The sequence below is a fragment of the Scomber japonicus genome, chromosome 22 (genome assembly GCF_027409825.1).
Source record: "Scomber japonicus isolate fScoJap1 chromosome 22, fScoJap1.pri, whole genome shotgun sequence".
NCBI classification, from domain to species: domain Eukaryota; kingdom Metazoa; phylum Chordata; class Actinopteri; order Scombriformes; family Scombridae; genus Scomber; species Scomber japonicus.
Window position 1 is genome coordinate 4,111,812 of NC_070599.1, and position 20,075 is coordinate 4,131,886.

At 40.9% G+C, this 20,075-nt stretch overlaps 2 protein-coding genes across 5 annotated transcripts; both read left to right on the forward strand.

The window, feature by feature from the left end:
• Positions 1 to 952: 952 nt before the first annotated feature.
• rbm4.1 (RNA binding motif protein 4.1) lies at positions 953 to 5,728 on the forward strand. Its single transcript, XM_053343878.1, has 3 exons — positions 953 to 1,059; positions 2,680 to 3,103; positions 3,859 to 5,728. Exons 2-3 carry the CDS (start codon positions 2,698 to 2,700, stop codon positions 4,716 to 4,718), a joined length of 1,266 nt encoding a protein of 421 aa, XP_053199853.1. The 5' UTR covers positions 953 to 1,059; positions 2,680 to 2,697; the 3' UTR covers positions 4,719 to 5,728.
• Positions 5,729 to 6,712: 984 nt separating this feature from the next.
• On the forward strand, positions 6,713 to 19,164 carry sf1 (splicing factor 1). Of its 4 annotated transcripts, none has more exons than XM_053343866.1 (12): positions 6,713 to 7,093; positions 8,610 to 8,744; positions 10,605 to 10,680; positions 13,558 to 13,710; positions 15,050 to 15,139; positions 15,234 to 15,417; positions 15,757 to 15,872; positions 16,029 to 16,136; positions 16,235 to 16,430; positions 16,529 to 16,751; positions 16,840 to 17,004; positions 17,820 to 19,164. In XM_053343866.1, the coding sequence occupies exons 1-12, from the start codon at positions 6,841 to 6,843 to the stop codon at positions 18,149 to 18,151; spliced, it is 2,031 nt and encodes a 676-aa protein (XP_053199841.1). In that variant the 5' UTR covers positions 6,713 to 6,840; the 3' UTR covers positions 18,152 to 19,164. The 4 variants fall into 4 exon arrangements, with proteins under 4 accessions (XP_053199841.1, XP_053199843.1, XP_053199842.1 ...); XM_053343868.1 differs by having other exon boundaries at positions 16,532 to 16,751; XM_053343867.1 differs by having other exon boundaries at positions 8,613 to 8,744.
• Positions 19,165 to 20,075: the final 911 nt, after the last annotated feature.

Sequence of the window (20,075 nt, forward strand, 5' to 3'; positions counted from 1 at the left end):
ATAATTATCAGTTATGTTTTAGCTAAATTAAGAGATATGCCTAATGTTACAGTATATGTAATACTGTAATAATGTCACATCATTGTGATAAAGTGCAGTAAGAGTGTTTATGGACAGAAATCAGAAGCAAGAATGGCCTATTTTTAAGTAACAATTTAGATTATTTCTGTCAGATTGTGATACAGGGTTGTAAAATCTCTGCTGTATATCACCCAACCCTTGTCTCAACATTTCCTGTCAGTTTTATTCACATTGACCATAATATATTCGACAGGGTATGCAAACCTACCTACCGGCCATTATCTTGTATTGTACTATTGTCTAAAGATGTTTTAGAAAAATACTTAGGAACAGTAACATGTGATTAAGAATTTGCGTCATAACCTTAATTTGTGGCTGTGTCTTGTTGAGATCTGTCAAATTAATTTAAAAACTCTTTTTGTGCTTACAGAGTGCGTTTTTTTTTTTAAAAAGAAAAGAAGCTGAGTTTGAAACAGCAGTTAAGAGTTGTGGTGGTCTGTCATTAAGGAGGTTACTAAAGTTTTGCCTTGGGGCCATGATGTAAGATGTTGAAAGATATCTACTTGATTTGACTTATTTGGGTGGCTGAAACCTCATATTAGCCTCACATAAACTTCTAAATACATTTTTGCATAGACTGTGTATTTTGTCCCCCATCAGTTATATTGTAAGTAGGCCTACATTAATAAGGGCTCTTCCTATGTTAAGTACGAACAGAAGGAATACAGTAATTGCAGCAGGACAAACCTGTTTAAACTTTGATTTCAATGATTGTTTTAAGACGCATTTGAAAAAATAGTGAACACGCCCTTTAAGACAATACTTCCAATAAGGCATGACCCAGCCACTCATTGAATTTAGCCTGCTTTCCCTCCTTTGTACCCGCTGCACGGTGAGCAGCCTGGTGTGTTAGCACAGTTAGCGGTAACGTAGTCTTGTGTTGGTCACAAGCTAGTCACGTAGTACAACAAACGAAAGCGGCAGTCGCCATTTCACTCTGAGACTCCATGGTGGAGACGCAAATTGCAGCCTAAAAAGGTATCGAAACGTATATACGATAGAAAAAGCAACTTAACTCTGTGTTAGTTATCATATTAGCTAGCGCTACAGTTAGCAATGTAACTTTAAGCTAGAACAAACAGTTTTAGGGATGAAGCAGGCTGCCTGTTTAGTCAAAGCTAATTGCTACAAACGCGTGGAGGAACACAACTGATACCGACCAAGACGCCCATACAAACGCTTACTAGCCTGTCTAATGCTATATTTGTGGGGTCTGCAGCTTGATAATGAACCACCATGTTGTTTTTGAAAGGAGACAATCTAACGAGTGATGTATGCACAGCTTTTTGTAACGTTGGCCTTTTGTTTTGCTACCAGGTTAGCTTAAAAAGAAAGCAAAGCATATCAGTATTGTGTTTTGCACACGATAGTAGCTATAGGCCTAACGTTATATATATAATTCAGTCAGTGCTGTGTTCTGCACACAGATTCAGCTATCCATACACTATCACAGCTCAAATGTAAGACTACAAAGTAGCCAAATGTACTTATTAATAGGAACCTGTCGGAGTGCTGTGCTACAACCTCACCTGTAAGTTAGCTGCTTACAGTCATTGGTTAGCTCTGTTGCTATTGTTTAGCCACATCATAATATTCCTCTTATTGATTGGTTTCAGTGTATTATTGCAGAAGACACTCTATTGCCAATTTTTTAAAGAGTTTGAAGAAAAGTTAGGTGTGTAGTCCCATGTACCAGCTCTGAGTCCTTATGCGTTTGTAATTTGAAGTTGTTCAAATACAAAAACAAAAGTGTCCGTTATTGGTTCCTCATTTGCACTAATTAATGCCAGTGTACTTATGGGTAGATTTATGGATGTGTTTTCCTATTCAAATGAAGAAAGTGATCATTTGAAGTAAGAGCCGCTTGTTGAAAGATTTCGTGATGAGAACATTTTATTCTTTACTGTTTTTTAAAAATTGAATAAGAAAAAATATTCACCTAGATCAGCCAGGTGAGAATCACTCATTATCAACATATGTTGTCTAGTAATCTGGAGTCAGTAAATGTGTTCAAAGACAAACCCAGATTTATGATTCTAAAGTGGAAGAAATGCAAAGCAATCAGTTATTGATTATTTGAACTGTCCTACAATTGTGTGTGTGGTTTTTGAAAAAAAGTGAACTTGAAACAATAGTCAACATAGAATGTGATGCTAAATTTTCAGCAGTCCACATAAACACAATGAAAATTGTGATTGTTCCCTGTGGTTCCAAGGCGAAATGGTACAGAATCCAAAATGACTTGTTGATAAAGAAAAACAAAGTGAACATACAATAACCATAAAGCACAACTGTGTATAAGTTAGGTTTTTGGTTGGTTTGGTGTTATTGTAGGATACAACTACCCAAATATAAACCCTTCAGTTGAATTGTTTATGCAACAAATTCTAGTATAGTGAATCTCATGTACTCTGGACACTGCTGTCTAATGCTCATCAGTTGATCCTTCATTATTAGCAAATCTAATCATATCAAACATTGTACCAAAGTTTCCAAAGTGAGAGTAATGGTAATTTGGATTAAGGTCTAATGAACAGGTCAAGGTTTTCATTGAATCAGTTTAACTATGGTGCTAATAATCTCCTTCTCTTCCCATAGTGAAGTGGAAGCTCCACAATGGTGAAAATATTCATTGGGAACCTGTCACCAGACACCACATCAGACGAACTCCGCTCTCTCTTCTCCCAGTATGGCAAGATTGCAGAATGCACCATCGTCAAGAACTTCGGCTTCGTGCACATGGACGACAAGTCGGAGGCGGAAGAAGCCATCCGCAACCTGCACCATTACGAGCTGAACGGCCAGCCCATGAACGTAGAGTTGAGCCGCGGCAAGTCGAGAGGGTCCACCAAACTACACGTCGGCAACATTGCCTGCACCAACCAAGAGCTGAGGGCCAAGTTTGAAGAGTTTGGCTCCGTGGTGGAGTGTGACATAGTAAAAAACTATGCCTTCGTTCACATGGAGCGAATGGAGGATGCCATGGAGGCCATTAATCAGTTAGACAACACAGCATTTAAAGGTGAACTCTTGGGCTGGGCTTAGTGGGGAGTGTACCCTTATTAACATACAGTATCAAGAATATATGATTTCCTTCTTGTGAATTGGTAGGTAAGTGATGGATGCGTCACAGGTGAGTAAAAAGAAAGATGAAAGGATAAAGGTAAGCTGAGAGTAAGGCAGCGCTGAATACTTATTTTAAAGCTGGTATCCGTAATGTCATTGTTAATATCCGTCTGGATTGTTGGAAAACACAAATAAGCACATACTGCAATTCATGATCGATTCATGTCTCGCTTCTTCTGGCTAATGTAAGAAGAGCCTTTTTAATAGTGGAAGCAATAGATAATGTCGGCTTGACTTTATTTTTACTAATTAAACTCAGTATAGGTTGCATGTACACCCAACAGACGTGCAAGCGGGTCTTACTATACTCTATTGGGTTTCTACACACGTTTGTCGGCACGGTCATAATTCTGCTGCTACACAGACGGCCACAAAATTTGCGTCCAACGAACCCTCGTGATGTAAAGGTAAAATTCAACTATTTTAGTCTAAGAAGCTCACAAGTGCGGTAAGTTACGGATTTCAGCTTTAATATCGGTGTCTTTTTTTAATTCTCAAATCATAAGCCATGTCTTATTGTTATTTCTTGAGTATAATTGCTGCTTTTTAACTGATGGATTGGGAGACTCTTGTGTTCCAGACAGGAAATGTCAAATTTCTTCTTTCGAATGAATGCAGGCACAAGTCCTTATTGAGTTTTTTCTTTTTAAGGCAAACTGATGAGCGTGAAGCTTTCGACTAGCCGCCTGCGTACTGCGCCGGGAATGGGAGACAGATCGGGTTGTTATCGTTGCGGGCAGGAAGGCCACTGGTCCAAAGAGTGCCCTCTTGACCAAAATGGCTACCACAGAAACGGCTCAGAGCCAAAGTCTGATGGATACGATGCCTTGAGATTTGGCGGGCGTGGCCGCAGCAGGGGTTATCATCCGGGCTTCAGCGGCGAACCGGATTATGGGGGCGACTATGCTCCTGTACATGGTTTTTCCCGGGGTTCTGGCCACAGCAGCAGTGTGGTGGGGTACAGAAGGGGTGCGGGCTACGAGAGTGCAATGAGATACGGGCCGCACCCCGGTTACGGCTTAAGCGCCGTGGCTGAACATAGCATGGCTCGGATGTACGGCAGCGAGGCGGCATACAGGAGCAACGGCTCACTCTATGGCGCGGTACCAGCCTACCCGATGCGACGGTCGCCTTACGAGGACAGAGATCCGTACGGGGTCGTGGACTACTACGAGAAGTACAGGGCCAATTCGTACGGAGGCAGTTATTTTGAGGAACGCCGCGCCGTCCCCTTGCCTGCTCCATCAACATCTTCTTCCACAGCTATAATGAGGGAACGTCTACCCCCCTCTAGCCTCGACCCATACGAGTGCCCTCCCCTCCCTCCTCCACCAGCCCCAGTCTCCTCATACTACGCACGTGACCGGAGTCCGATTCGGAGAGTCCCTGCCGAGGCAGATGGATACACATATGAGCGTTCGCGCCTTTCTCCGGTGTCCACCCTCCCAAGAAGCTCTACTTACGACCATACGCGGGATCCCGGCGCTGAGCGGGCACGATATGCATACTGACCCTTGTCCCATACTGCTAGGTGAGAGCTGAATGACATTAAGCGTGTAGAATAGCCTAAGTCCCATTCGAATCACTGAAATTTAAACTTCAAACTGTACATAATATTGGTGATATTAGGTAGGTAAAAGTCCACCCTCTGTCTATGTGAGGCGTGAGGATAGGAAGAATAAAGCCCCATGTCAGCTTGTCCATCTTAATACCCAATGAGTAGGTTTCAATATGCATTCACATTATGTTTTGATCTCATTCCAGTTTATACTTCAAAGTGCAGCAGTTAATGCTGAGTTGACCATCTTTCATTGTCCTGTTTTTGTGTTATGGTATTGGTGCATCTCTGAGATGGCTCATCCCAACTGTGGAAGTGCAGGTACCAGGTTTATCAGCAACCCGGTCGACAGCCCCTTCATGAAACTGTAAGAAGAGAATTTTAGCCCCTCCTAAAGTAGCTATATTGTTTATGCTATTTATATTCAGTCACTAGGAAAAAAGTTCAATTAGTGCATGGTGCATGTTTTAAAGGTGAGTCTTATGGTGACATTCATGAAAATTAATAAATTCTTTTCAGCAGCATTTCATGTATTACAATGTGCATTTTAGTGTGTTTGTGTACATTCACAATGTTAAGGTGTATGATGACAATGTTACTTTAACCAATTAGAATACTGTAATGGTTATATTATTTTACCTGTGGACTGTTCCAAACATTGACCCACAGTAGGTAAAAACATGGTTATACTTTTTTTTAATTTAATTTGGGTTATCAGACCTTTTGTGAAATTAGTTGAGTATTAGTTAAGTTTTTACCAAGCTGCATTATGATCCTTTTTTTTTTCTTTTCACTAGAGACCATACTTACATGACTTAGATTTTAGTTGCAGTAACAAACATGAGGCTTAACATCTTGAACTTATTTTATAGTTTAATTATGAATATGACCTCAATTCCCTATGCTGTCTGTCTGTCTTGATCTGTATCTTAGGTTCAAATTAAAGTTTGTCTTAAGTCACAAGACTGTTGTGTTGTGTCATATATTTTTTCACAGGACATTTACTGTAAATTGTGACAGTCAAAATGAAAGAACATTACACTACATGGATCCCTTAATTTGCAAAGAGAAAAACTACATGATCCCATGTAATATGCCATTTTTTGTTATGACTGGTCATGAAACAACTTAAGTGTATAGAGACCTAATGAGCTAATACAATGGGATGACATGTAGGAACGTGGGTTAGTATGCAGATAAAAAATAGTATTGGCATCTATATGTCTTATATTTTTCATTACTAGCTAATTAGACTTGCCATTTCAGTGTTCAAGTTTTCCAATGAAGTTAAAATGTTATGAGAGTAAAAAAGGTTTCCAAGATACTCAGGAATGATGATGTTGGTGCTTTGCCACTCCACACAAATTCCACTGATCCTGTGTCAGCTCAATTAAATGCTTGCCCATTATATTAAATAGAATAATTCTTGTGTTGTAGGATATATTACTAGCACTGGTGGCATACAATAAAGTTCTATGAAATGTAATATGCAAAGGCAGAACATAAAATAGTTTAACGCGAGCACCTACTTGAGAATATTGATTCATTGTAGCATCATTTCAGAACCGGGCTGGTTAGAGAAGGGCGGGCCCTCGGAGGGGTCTTTGAGGGTGGCCCTCGTTTACAATAAAGTCGGGATTACACTATGGAGAATACATACACAAAATAATCTACAAAACCAGTTAAAAAAGTTACATGGCTGTGCTTTAAATATGTTATGTAAAGAGTTAGAAGATATTCAGTTTTTAATAAAACATGTGCGACAATATAATGAGATTGATGGTCATATAAACCAATCAGATTTCAGAACGAGGACACCTACATAACTGACCAATAGAATAGTCCATAGGGGGAAGGGCTTGGTTTGGCCAATAGGAATGCTTTATACTACAGCGGCTCATCCCCTGTTCATGGGATCATCTTTTGTGGCGTTCCGTTGAGCGCCATTTTGATTATACTATTGAAGCGGAGGCTTCAGACAATACTTTGGGAGATATTTTCCCCAGTTTAAATACATTTATACCTGATTCGACCGACGGTTAGAAGGAGACTAAGCCATTTCCGTATAGCGAAAAATGGCCACAGGAGCAAATGCAACTCCTTTAGGGAAGTTGCACCCCAGCATCGGAGCTAAACGAGGATTTGACGCCGGGCCTGGTGCGGGTAACGGGCTGATGCCAACGCCGGGGCCGCCTGCAGCTTTCCCCTCGATACAAGCTTTTCAGCCCGCAATGCCAAACGCATCTTTTCCGCAGTTCAATGCAGTGGCAGGTTTTGTGGCCCCGACTCCACAACAACCAGCGGTAGCGGCTGGACTGCCCAAACCAGGTTAGTTAACGTCTGCTAACGTTAACGTTTCAAGGACCTGAAAGTAGTGCTGGCAGGCTAACGTGGCGAGCTAACTGACATGGAATAAAGGACGACGCTGAAGTTAGCTTCTGATTCGGGATTAAGGGGAAACGTAAGGGAAACATAAATAATTATATTCAGCGGCTAATTCTAACTTTTTTCTTTAGTTTTTCATCACTTTTACTTGTGAAATAGTGCTAGACATTGCATAAAGCCTCCACGCTGTGTAAACCCCCTCTCCAATTTATGAACCCTTATTTTGCTTTGTGTTATGAAAACCGAAAACAGTCAGATTTCACAGTTTTTCTGCCCCATGGACAAATATCAGTGTAATTGCCCTTTTTTCAGTTTGTACAAGAATTGTTTCTCAAATCTGAAACAGTTTTAATGTCATTCTGGTAATGTAGCACAGAAGTGACCAGTTTTAACCCAGTATTTTGGTCTAATGTGATATTGATTGGGGGGGGGGGGGGGGGGGGGGTAGTGAAATCACCCTTTCCTGTCACAAATCTGAGTGTGGCTCTAAGCAGCGTTCAAGCTTTTTGCTACCATGTGTTTTCACCTTTTCACAAATGAGAGTATACAATAAATGGACTATCAGCTTCTAATTATTATTATTATTGTTATTATTAATATTATTATTTCCCTTAACCTTCCCCTTAACCTCGATTCAGAAACTAACTTCAGCATCGTGACACATTAAGTCCTGGCCCTGAACGAAATGGAGACAACTCCGCTAACGTTAGGTAGCAACCGAATGCTAGCAAGTAGTTAGCTCACTTAGTGTTTCTTTTAGCGGTGGTTAATGTTATCCTCCTTTTGTGTCAGATTGTTAACATACTGTAGAATTGTTTGTAAGCATAGTGAACGACATGTTTTACAGTTTACATCGTCTTTGTCTCTTGCACTATTATGTTATGCGCAGATTACGTTCAGATTACGTGTTAAATCGTGTATTTTAAGTTGCACTGTGTATCGGTGGCACCGTAGGCTCTAAGGAAACGATATTTCATCCCAGATGTTACACTCTATGTGTATATGGATGGATGTCTGTGGTTGTGACGTGTATATATGTAGGCATCAAACAATCGCATTGTAAAGTCAGCTTGGTTTGCTGTGTTGTGTTCCGTTATTGACACAACTCACTTCACATAGTAGCCATGTTAAAGGCTTACTTGGCTATACACACACAGGAATCTCCACTATTCTACCTGCACATTACTAAGCATACAACATACATTTCAACTTGGATAGCGAGAGATGAAGAGTAATACTGAGATGGTATGTAAATGATAGTGTACCCATAATAAAAGATATGCTGCCACAGGTGGCCTGTGTGTGCGCTCAGTTCAACTTCTTGTGGTTACTCCTGGGGTTGTTTTGAAGCATTTCCTGTTATTTCCAATAAGCAAGGTCAAGTAGAGTGGACCATCATCCTGTAACATTAATCAGCAGAGCTACAGCCAGCATGGGTAACACCCCACGTTTCTCTCAGTAGATTTTGGTCAGAAGAAACATAGAAAGAAAAGTCGCTGGAGCAGTGAGACGCCTGATCAGAAGACAGTCATACCGGGCATGCCCACTGTCATTCCCCCTGGACTGACCCGGGATCAAGAGAGAGCCTATATAGGTAAATGTTTTCACATTATTCTTTGTTAATCAAGGTTGTGATGTAAATTCTAAATGCAGTTTTGTTTTTTATAATGTCTCATTAATTATATCTGTTTGAGGTACTGGTATGACACATATACCAGTATGAATGTTACACCTATGTCCCTTTTTTTTTGCTTAATTCCCAACAGTTGGAGTTCTCTAAAGACACACATAAGATGTCATTAACTAAAAACCGCCAGTCACATTTTCAGTTACATTCGTGTGTTAAACCACATAAGCAATGTCTGATTATTACTCCAACTGTTGAGACAAAGCAATCACTTCCGAGTAATGAGTATAACATGTTGATGCAAAGTGTTAATTAAGGTCATTTCTCTTTTAATGGGGGTAAAGTGGTTCTGCTGTGGCTAGTGTTTCTGTGGTCTTATGGTTTGCATACCATTGAGCACCCATTAGCAAGAGAATTCAGATAGATGATTAAACACTACTGCTTGCTGATATCTGTCCCCAGCTGCAGGTCACTGCTCACTGTCTTGCCTGACCCCCCCTCCCTCCCCCAACACATCATCAATATTGTTCCTGTGCATGGAGGCGTTACTCATAATGTGCTAACAAGTTAAAGTATGCTTCTGTTTCTATTGGTCTTAAGTGTGAGCAATGCTGCTTCAATGGCAAATCCATCCAGCATCTCTTTTTCAATTACTTGTTCATTTTGGTAAAAAGCATAAGTCTGTCGTGGGCATCGCAAATTGGGAAACACTCGATCACTGTTATTGTTGCTCTTACTTTTGGGCTCAAAAAAAAAAAAAGAAAAAAGGGGAAAAAGTGATCATATGTTTTGAACCACATGCCTTCCAGCAGCAGTGTAGCACCAAACAAAGTGGCTTCACAGGCCCTCAGCAGGGTGTTCTGAAGCAGATAAAGTCCCCTTGTCAATAACTGACACTGTTATTGATGTTGTGCACTCATTGGTAATGGTTGTTCTTTCCTTGGTATGTAAACATTCATTTTGTGCCCACCTTCTGTTGTCACACTTGTCCGTTTCCTTTGCTCATTCAAGTAGACACCCTAAAACAATCCAAGGGAAGAGTTTTATAAAAGACCAAAGTCTCTGTGAAGCACCATTCACAGGGCCTGCTTTCATCATATAATAATCCAGAGTAACTGTTTCAGTGACCAGTGAATCTCTGTGTTTGGGGGTGTTTCATTCCAACGTTCCTAATGTGCATGGGATGACTGATTTCTTTACTTTTGTCATTGCCTCCTAAATGTCCGAGTTGTTTCTTAGTCACTGCAGCCCCACAGTGTTAGATCTGCGGAGTCCAAAAGACTGACTGCCATCTCCCGTTTTTTTATGTTATCGAATAATAGAGCAAACCGTGACTTTTTTTTAGACCTGATGTGTCCTTAAAATGCCAAAGCCTTTAAACCAACATGCTGCAGTATGTGAAGCCCTGTCTGCATGGAAGAAAAAACTCTGCACAGGTTTGAAATATTAATGGATGGGCGGGCATTTTTAGGAATCATGGTCTAGTCATTTACTGACACGCTGTCATGTTTAATCATTGTCTGAGGGAAAAAAGTTAGTTCTGTTTCTGCTAATGTAAATGACCTTTTAGTATATTCATATTGGGTAATGTGCTGTCTTGATGTCCTCAGAAATGACTAGATGGTTTCATGCTTTTGAGTCTTATGAGATGTTCATTTGATCTCCCTTTTTTTTCTTTTTTATTTAACAGACTCACCATGTGTCTTTTTTTACCTCAGTAATGAATGAGACATGCTCTAATGTGCAGAGCGTTGTCTCTCTGATGTTGTTATGGTAACCACATTTCTCTCCATCCTTGTTTTTCTTTCCTAACCTGAATTCTTCCAGTCCAACTGCAGATTGAAGACCTGACTCGTAAACTGCGTACAGGAGACCTGGGAATCCCTGTTAACCCTGAGGACAGGTCGGAAAAAGATTAAATCCACGAACAGTAACATTTTCTCTACCTTCTTGACTTTTTTTTGGAAGACAAATGTTTGATTTTCAGTATGTGTGGTTGTTAGCCTAAATCTCAGAGTGTATAGTAGTGTTAGCCTGCAGATGTAGAGTTTAGATAGTCTTCTAACTGAAAACTGTTTTTATAGGAGTATTGATTTACACAAATGTATATTTGAGCTTTCTAACTGCTCATCATTCCATCACCAAGAAGTGTACATTATTGTACATTTACTGGTGCTGGTAGCATTAGCAGATATTGATACTTTTAAAGCTACTTTAAATTTGTAATGGAAAATTATTTAATGTTACATCTTTGAAGGTAGGACAGACTTTTAAATTTGGACTTAATAATTATTAGCTGTACAGTGGAGTGCAAACAATTTCAACCCATTGTTTTTTTTATTTTAAAAACACAATTTTTAGACCCTCACTAGTTGTACATAATTTGGATTTTTATATATATCTTTTTTTAAATCCAAGACTATGAGATAGTGTTTGCAATTACATTCTATGATTGGCCAAAATGCAAACTTACACAGGCAGAATTTTGAATAATTGGTTTTCAGTGAAAATGTGTTCTCAGTAGTTAGTAGAGACCAACCGATATATCGGCCGATATTGGCCTATCACAGATGTATATCTATTGTAATTTTTTTTATTCCCTAATATCACCACCAGCTCAAAAAATCCAGTATGGGTTGGGCTCTAGTAGTTTGACTCAGGTTCTGCTTTTTTGCCTTTATGGAGCTTTCAGTTGCATCTCATGGTCTTCCTCAGAGCTGAGCAGCTGCCATCTACTGAGGCTGATTGAGAAATGCGGTTGAAAGCTCCCAAAAAGCCAGCAAGTAGACCTTGAGTTCAGTGTTGTTGTTTCTCTATTACTATGATTGGAAAACTATTTCAATCTTGGGTGTAAAAAAACAAAAAAAACAACTATAACTAATTTCATCACGTAGTTTTTATCAGAGATGCGGTTCTAAGAGGAAGGGTATGAATGCCTGGGCAACCCACTGTATATAAGTCAACATAAATTCACATTAGATATAATAATTTAGCAGTAATTTAAAAAAAATCTACAACCAGAACCAAGATAAACTGTCTTCAATATTTGCACATTTTTTTTTTTTTATTGGATTCTTTCTCATTTTACTCAACAGTCATTGCTTTAAAATTTAGCCTTATAGCATTTATGCATCATGGTTTCACCTACTGCTTGTTTCATGTGTCTTACATATATATTTATATTTATATATATATATAGAGTGCTGTGTGAATATATGAATACATATATGATGCATAACGTACACAGATTTTTCTCTGGAACAGGTTTGGGTCAATATATGTCACTATGTAAATGTATATTTATGTAACATTAGCTTTAAAGTTTAAAATAGTTGAGATGAATTGGCTCTTTTGGTAAATTGACAGTCCCATTAATTGATCATTCCTGGCCTGACTTTTTTTTTTGACTTGGTGGATATTAGATCAAGTTGTTGCCAGTGATTGAGCACATGGCATCGAGGCTACACACCAGTGCTTAATAATAGGCTTTGTGTTAGATTTTAACTAATCAATTGTTGCTGGTCATCTCTGGTTTTCCCGTAATGTGGCTTTTAAACATTTCCACCCAGGGGGAAGTGGGGGGATGGGTGGGGGGCGGTGCGTGTTCCAGTTTCCCACTGGACTCTTGAGGTCTGGAAGAAAACGGCCAGAATTCAGTGTTCTGGAAAAAGCGATGGCCAGCCTTTTTATATCATAGTTTCCATAAGGATGTGTTCCTGCGGGAAGTGGCTTGTTCTTAAGAGTGTGTGAAGTTGACCTCTGCTAGCTAGCGTCCCTGTCGTCTGTACATGAGTTTCTCATCATAATCAGACATTTCCACAGCAACCAAAAAAAAAAAAGTTGATTGCAGCTGCAGCACCTCCTTTTATAAACCACCCCCCCTCCCCAATCTAATGTGAACCAACCAAGCGGGGATGTTTCAGGTTGTCACCGTTGGAAGTTTCAAGCATAAAAGGAAAAAACCCAATCAATTTTTTTTTCTCCTCCTTACTCTTCACATCACATGGACACAAATGTGGCTCTCTTATGGGAGAGCGTAGGAAAAGGTGGATAATCTAATCTTAATTCCTTTTCTCTAACCCAAATTACCCCACGTCAACCTAACCCTTTTTCAAGCACAGAGCCTCCTTAACGCAGCAACACAGGTTTTCAGCATCCAAGGGGAGGTACGGACCTCTTCCGCCACGTCAACACCAAGCAACTCTCAAAGCCAGCGTTTCTGCTTAGGATTGCGAATTTTGCTTTGGTTTCTTTTTCTTACCTCCAACTTTCCTTTCTTGTAGGCCAATAAATCCTGTATGCAGGTTTAGTGATGGCCATCTATTTGTTTTTTTTTATTTTTGTTTATTTTTGTTTTGTTTTTCTTTGTCGTTGATGCCCCTCCAGTGTACTGGGTTAATTACCACCATACAGCTTTGGTTGCCCCCCCCTTTTTTTAACCCTGAATTGAATGAGATAATGGACTCTAGCCTTTTGACAAGTCAGTGCAGAGTTTCTATGAGATTTTCTGTTCTTTTTGAGTTTGCTCTTGCACTGGCCATGAGTCACATAGTCAGTCTGAGAATAAGGATTTGTTTCTCTCAATAGATCCAAATTTCAAAATGAATTTGAAATTCTTTCTCTGAGACATGTTAGTACTGGATTTAAAAAAAAAAATTCTTCAATTCTTAAATGCTTAAGTCAGCTGTAGGGAGCCTGTGTGATTACTGATGGCGAGGTTTCCACTTCAAGGAAGGTATTGATGTCATCTTTCTTGTCTTTTGTCTGCCACCATTTTCAGGTCTCCCTCTCCCGAGCCCATATACAACAGCGAGGGCAAGAGGTTAAACACACGAGAGTATCGTACGCGGAAGAAGATCGAGGAGGAACGTCACTCCCTCATCACTGAGATGGTTGGACTCAACCCTGACTTCAAACCTCCTGCAGACTACAAGTATGATTTGATTTGTTTGTTGGCTTTAGAGCAGTAGTCTCCAACTCTGTTCCTGGAGAGCTACTGTCCTGCATGTTTTAGATATCTCTCCACACTAACACACCTGATTCTAATAATGAACTCATTATCAAGCTGCTAAAGCTTGTCAAGGGCTTGATAAGGTGTTCATTATTAGAACTGGGTGTGTTAGAGTGGAGAGATACTTAAAACATGCAGGACACTAGCTCTACAGGAGCAGGGTCGGAGACTACTGCTTTAGACACAAACTGTGTGTTTTCCGTGGCCTGTAGCAGCCTGATGATGATGATGATGATGATGATAATAGCCTAAAATCTTTAGTTCTACAGTGTGAATAATCTACAAGTTGACTAGAGATGTTAATAGAAATGTACCAACTTGTCGCCCTTTTCCAGGAACTTATGGTGCATTTCCACTATACAGTTCTAGCACTGCTCGGCTCGACTCTACTCAGTTTTTTTGCGTTTCTATCAGGTATAGCACCTGGTACCTGCTACTTTTTTAGTACCTGCTCTGGGGAGATTCCAAGCGGGCCGAGCTGATACTAAATGTGATGTCTGACTGGTCAGAGAGTCACTGGAAGAGTCATCCAAGAATCAAACCCGGCATTTTTAAAGTACACTCTAGTATATTGCCTCCATGTCATCCACTGTTTGTGTTGCACATAAAACAAAGTCACAGTAGTTGAGCGTAGCTGTACTATGACAACCCCGCCCATGTGAGGAGGAACTATAGTAATGGAAAAGGTCCTGGTACCAAGTCGAGTTGAGCCAAGTAGCGCTAGAACTGTATAGTGGAAAAGCGCCACTAGTGAAATGCAGCTTTAAGTGATAGTTTCAGGTTCTCTTTTTGTTTTGCTTTTTACAAAAGTGTCTTGAGCCAGATTAAGAATATGACACTAACTGAAAGTTCTAATACTTTAAGGGTCGCTGGCCCTGTCGTCAATTGTGACTTATTTTGCAGGCATGATATTACATCCTGTTATGGACGATTGTAACAAACATGAAGGAAATGAGCTATCCTACTAGTCCCACTTCACCTGCTCACCAAACCGAACATAAAATGATATAGTTAGTCCAGTAGTCCCTATTTTAGTGGCTACTAAACCTACACCTATGTAACATCCTGGTTTGTGAAATTCAATGGAAACATGAAGAAAAACCTTGTACGAAGGCTTGTAAAAGTTCTAAAAGTACATTATAGGAAATCCCATCTTAGATATCATTAATTAACTATGAATGTGGTGTAATAATACACATTCACACTGGCTTCTAGGAAAACAGGAAAGCTCTAAGTGAATGTCCTGTCTTGTATTGTGCAGGCCTCCAGCCACCAGAGTGAATGACAAAGTCATGATTCCCCAAGATGAATATCCCGAGATCAACTTTGTTGGTTTGCTCATTGGACCACGGTGAGTTGGATTTAATCATGATTCATTAAAGTCAGCATGTTTTACACAGCAAGTTAATTTACCCCTTTTTTCTTTGCTGTTTCTTTTCTTCCAGTGGTAACACTCTGAAGAACATCGAGAAAGAATGCTGCGCCAAGATCATGATCCGCGGTAAAGGTTCCGTGAAAGAGGGGAAGGTTGGCCGAAAGGATGGACAGATGCTACCGGGCGAGGATGAGCCTCTGCATGCTCTGGTCACCGCCAACACCATGGAGAATGTCAAGAAAGCTGTGGAGCAGGTTAGATCCACCTCCAGCATTATACTCAGAGTACCCTGTTTGTTTAGCTCTTGACTCTTAAAGGTGCAGTGTGTAGAATTTAGTGGCATCTAGAGAAATATATAAGAATCTAATTTTCATTACCTCAGAATGAGCCCTTTACACATGACAGGAGGGTGCAATCTGCAACATTGCCACTAGATGTCACTAAATCCTACACACTGCTCCTTTAAGCCACCTGGTTTGAAACATCTTTTTTTGAAATATCTCCTTTTTACAACAGGACAGTATGTATTGAGTGTTACTGTGTGATTGTACAACATGTGCAGTGTATTCATGCTGAGCCATGTCTGTCCACAGATTCGTAACATCCTGAAACAAGGCATCGAGACGCCCGAGGATCAGAACGATCTACGTAAGATGCAGCTGAGAGAACTGGCCAGACTCAATGGCACATTGAGAGAAGATGACAACAGGTCAGTGTAAAACTCTTTGTGTGTACTCCACATTCCGAACAGAAAAATATGAATTTCAGGAAGAGAGATTTTAGAGCGAGTCCAGTTTATATGATGTATGACTGAGTTGAAGCTCCAGAGCTCTACTAAAAGAATGTGCTGTCTCTGTCTCTGTAGGATCCTTCGACCCTGGCAGAACACTGAGCCCCGCAGCATTACTAACACCACCCTCTGTACCAAATGTGGTGGAGCAGGCCACATCTCCTCTGACTGCAAATACACCAGGTGATCATCAGTTGATCAGGTCACTAAATTGAAGCCCAATTTTTTTATGTAGTGTGTAATAAAACTAACTTTTTTTTACAATGTGTTGCTTTGTGTAGCTCATTTGCCGCCCACAGAGCAACTGGTGGCGAGCCGCCTCAGTCGGCCCAGGACAAGGCTCGTATGGACAAGGAGTATCTGTCCCTCATGGCTGAGCTGGGGGAGGCTCCGGTCCCCTCATCAGCTGGAGGACACTCCAACAACCAGGGAGGAGGGCCTCGAGCCTCAGGCCCCAACAATAACCAGCCACCACCGGTAAGCTGGTGATAAATTATTCGAAACTCCTGCTGGTATAGAAGGTTCCCTAAATGATAGATGACTCTATGTGTGTGTGTGTGTGTGCGCGCGCGCAGCAGAACCGGCCTCCTTGGATGAGCTCTGGTCAGGAGAACAGGAACTTCCATGGCATGCACGGAGGCCCCGGTGGCCACGGAGGACCCCACAGCTTCCCTCCCCCCATGCCCAACATGGGAGGCCCTCCTATGCCCCCCAACCCCAATGGCCTGCCTCCCCCTTGGATGCAGCCCCCTCCTCCCCCCATGGGCCAGGGTCCAGGACCTCACGGACACCCCATGGGTAAGGATTGATGATGAGGACCTGAGTTTGATATATTTCTGTAAAACGTGCCCTCTTTGTTCATTTGAATTGCGACTTCCTTTTTTAGGTCTGCTGCCACCTCCGATGGGCATGATGCCACCTCCACCCCCTCCCCCCAGCAGTCAGCCACCACCACCCCCTTCTGGACCCCTGCCACCATGGCAGCAGCAGGCTCCACCTCCCCCTCCAACCAGCAGCATGGCAACCAGCACACCACTGCCCTGGCAACAGAGTGAGAACACACAAGAGCTGCACCCGAAACCATTCAGACATTTACTTTGAATACTGACTACTCACAATGCCCTGCTAGGGTTTTACTTTGGCATTGCATTGTGGGATACTTAGTAGTGAACCAGACACCATAGAGTGTTTCTTTCAGAATCAATTCCTCTTTATATTTGTAGTTTTTTATTTAACTGCAGCTCAGTCACAGAAATCAATGACACATACTCCTCTGCTCACAATAGAAGATCAGATACTGTTCAGTCACGCAATTATTTATGTAGGTAAAAGGTTTTATTTATAAGAATTGTGCATTAAGTCTCACATGACTGTGCTGTGTAGAGTGGAAAAAGTAGTAAAAAGAGCATTGATATTTCCCATAGACAGTTTTAGATTACTCACTGCTACAGCTTAGATCAATGCTAATCTCACCCGGTGAAATCATCAGTGCAAAAGATGAACAACTGTTCTTTTGTGAAAAGCTGAACATAAAAGTTTCAGGCTGGAAGTTAATTTTGACTCCTAAGCTGCATTTCAGCAAGAAACAGCCAATCAAGTTTAAAGTGACAAAGTACTGTTAATTCAGTACGCTACTCTCCATAGCAACAGAGGCCGAGGCTTATGGGTATTGTCGTATTCTTAGCCATCTTCCGAAAACGTGACATCTCAGAAGTGAAGTTGAAATAATTGAAAATAAAATATTTCATAACAAGTAAAAACACCTCCACTTCAGAACTTGGTAGACTTGAGTGTTATCACTACTGTGTGACTTTGTTGGTGACAGTAAAGAGTTAACTTTGAACTGTTCCCCCCCCAAACCTGCAGATACTGCCACCACATCCAGTCCTGGCACCGCCACCCTGCCTCCATGGCAGCAGCCCCAGCAGACTGCAACCTCCGGAGCCCAGCCCCCACCTCCGATGGGTACCCCATCCATGGTGCCGCCTCCCCCCGGAGTCCAGCCCCCGTTGCCCCCCGGCGCCCCTCCTCCTCCACCTCCACCACCTCCAGGCTCAACCGGCATGATGTACGCCCCACCGCCGCCCCCGCCACCAATGGACCCTTCCAACTTCGTCACCATGATGGGGATGGGGGTGCCAGGCATGCCCCCCTTTGGCATGCCCCCAGCCCCCCCACCTCCCCCACCCCAGAATTAACCCTCCCACAGAAGAATCGTCCTCCCACAAGAGTTTCTACCCCGCAGCACATTGTTCACCACATACCAATAGACTGATGTTATATACTCACAGAAGAAATATAACCAGTGCTTTATTTTTTATTGATCCTTGATATTGTGAAGACATCTCTCAAACAATGAAAAGCTGTGTTGGTTCAATTTGTAAAGTTGCGTAAATTAATGAGTTATTTTCCTGTTTTTAAAGTCTGTATTAATACAAAGCTCATAGTGTGCAAACAAACAGCTGCTGCTCTCGGGCACATGTTCCGCAGCGCTACTGTAGCCTGTCATATTATTTGTATACCAAATAAAAAAAGCTCCAATCGGCAGCCGTAAGTTTAATTTGTGCTGAACAGTCTCATCGCTTCTAATGTTTCAATTCTAACAGGACCTCTGATTGGATTCATACATTACAATACAATCTGCATGATACATTTTAAACACCAAATTCAGTTTTTTCAAGTGACACATTTCTACTCCTGTCATGCTCCAGATGTCCAGATGTTGGCTTTGAGTTGAATAAGATGAATATTTTTGTAACAATGAGATGTGAAGTGTATCTTAGTTCTGTCAAACCTTTTTGTAGTACTGTATCATTGTTTTCCAGAAATTCCCAGGGGTTATTGTTTTTTTTGTTTTTTTTTCTTTTCTTACATGCATGCTTCTCAGTTGTGAAATTGAGTTTAAAATGGGAGGGGAGGGGGGGTTTGACACTGAACCCCCTCCCTCCTCGGACTACTTGAATGCTGAGAATCTGACTTCTTTTTCTGCATCTCTCTGCTCTGATAAGACGCTGTGTGCAGTGTTTGTGTTGCTTCTACAAGGACAGAAAAATATCTGATTTTTCCCTCCGGTTACTAAAGAAAAAAAAAAAGTTCTTAGTTCTCCTCTGTTCCTGCAGTTGTTGGTCTGTTTGTGTTATGGCTCTAGCCTTGAATGAATAGCTGTTGAAATCTTGCTTAGTTAGCATTAAAATGATCCATTTCACCTTTATGTTGTTGAGTGCAGACTGGTTTCTCCTTTCATGGATGTGAGACCCTTTTGTTGAGAAAGAAGGCTAGCCTTTTTTTTTTTTTTTTCATGACAGGGCAGTGTTGGGCTTCCTCATTCAAATGTGTTACATAACACGCTGTTTGTCCAGGGCGACCTCTGTCTCACAAACCATCCAGGAAGCTTCACAGAGAGATGTGTAGTTTAAAGACCGTGTTTAAAAAGTTTCTGCTCATGTTTTTCAATACTGATATTAACTACAGAATAATCATCATTATTACAGTCTATGGGTCTTATTTTGAAATTCCTGAAGACACCAGTTACAGGATCAATTACATTTTCCCAAAGCTTTCAACCTCATCTCATGGTCTTCATCAGTGAATAGTTCGTTCTGTTGTCTTGAACTTAGTTATTTTCCCACCTGTTACCACCACGGCTATATATAAGTTCTATATTTAAGTCACATGATGACAACTGCACAAACACTGAGATGATGTTGAAAGCTCTAGAAAAAGTATGTGTGTGTTTATTAAAGTCATAAGAGATGAAAAAGGTGAGCATCTGCTGATTAAGATTGGGATGTGCTAGAGCTTAAAAAAAAAAAAAAAAAAAAAAAACACCAGGAAGTTGACCTTGGATCGTTATTTTTTTTTTTTTTGTCAAATTTAATTTTCCAAACTCAGGATTGCATTTTGGTGTTTGGCGGTTTGACAATAAAAGACTTTTACTCCTGCTTGAGCTCAGAGTTTATAGTTTATAAAAGACACTTTGTTTCGTATCTATAATAATTTCCTCTACATGAGTTTCAGGAATGCTGGTTTTTGTAAAGTCAAACTGAATGAGACCGGAAGTGAGGTGATTCTGTTGTCAAAATAAAAGCAATGTATGTCTTTTTCTATATTAAACACGTTAAA

Bases quoted from the DNA above. Each gene is read 5' to 3' on its own strand.
- rbm4.1 (XM_053343878.1), top strand. From the start codon at position 2,698: ATGGTGAAAATATTCATTGGGAACCTGTCACCAGACACCACATCAGAC. The intron at 3,104-3,858 runs GTGAACTCTTGG...TTTCTTTTTAAG, and splicing joins AGACAACACAGCATTTAAAG to GCAAACTGATGAGCGTGAAG.
- sf1 (XM_053343866.1), top strand. From the start codon at position 6,841: ATGGCCACAGGAGCAAATGCAACTCCTTTAGGGAAGTTGCACCCCAGC. The intron at 7,094-8,609 runs GTTAGTTAACGT...CGTTTCTCTCAG, and splicing joins GGCTGGACTGCCCAAACCAG to TAGATTTTGGTCAGAAGAAA. The intron at 10,681-13,557 runs GTCGGAAAAAGA...CACCATTTTCAG, and splicing joins CCTGTTAACCCTGAGGACAG to GTCTCCCTCTCCCGAGCCCA.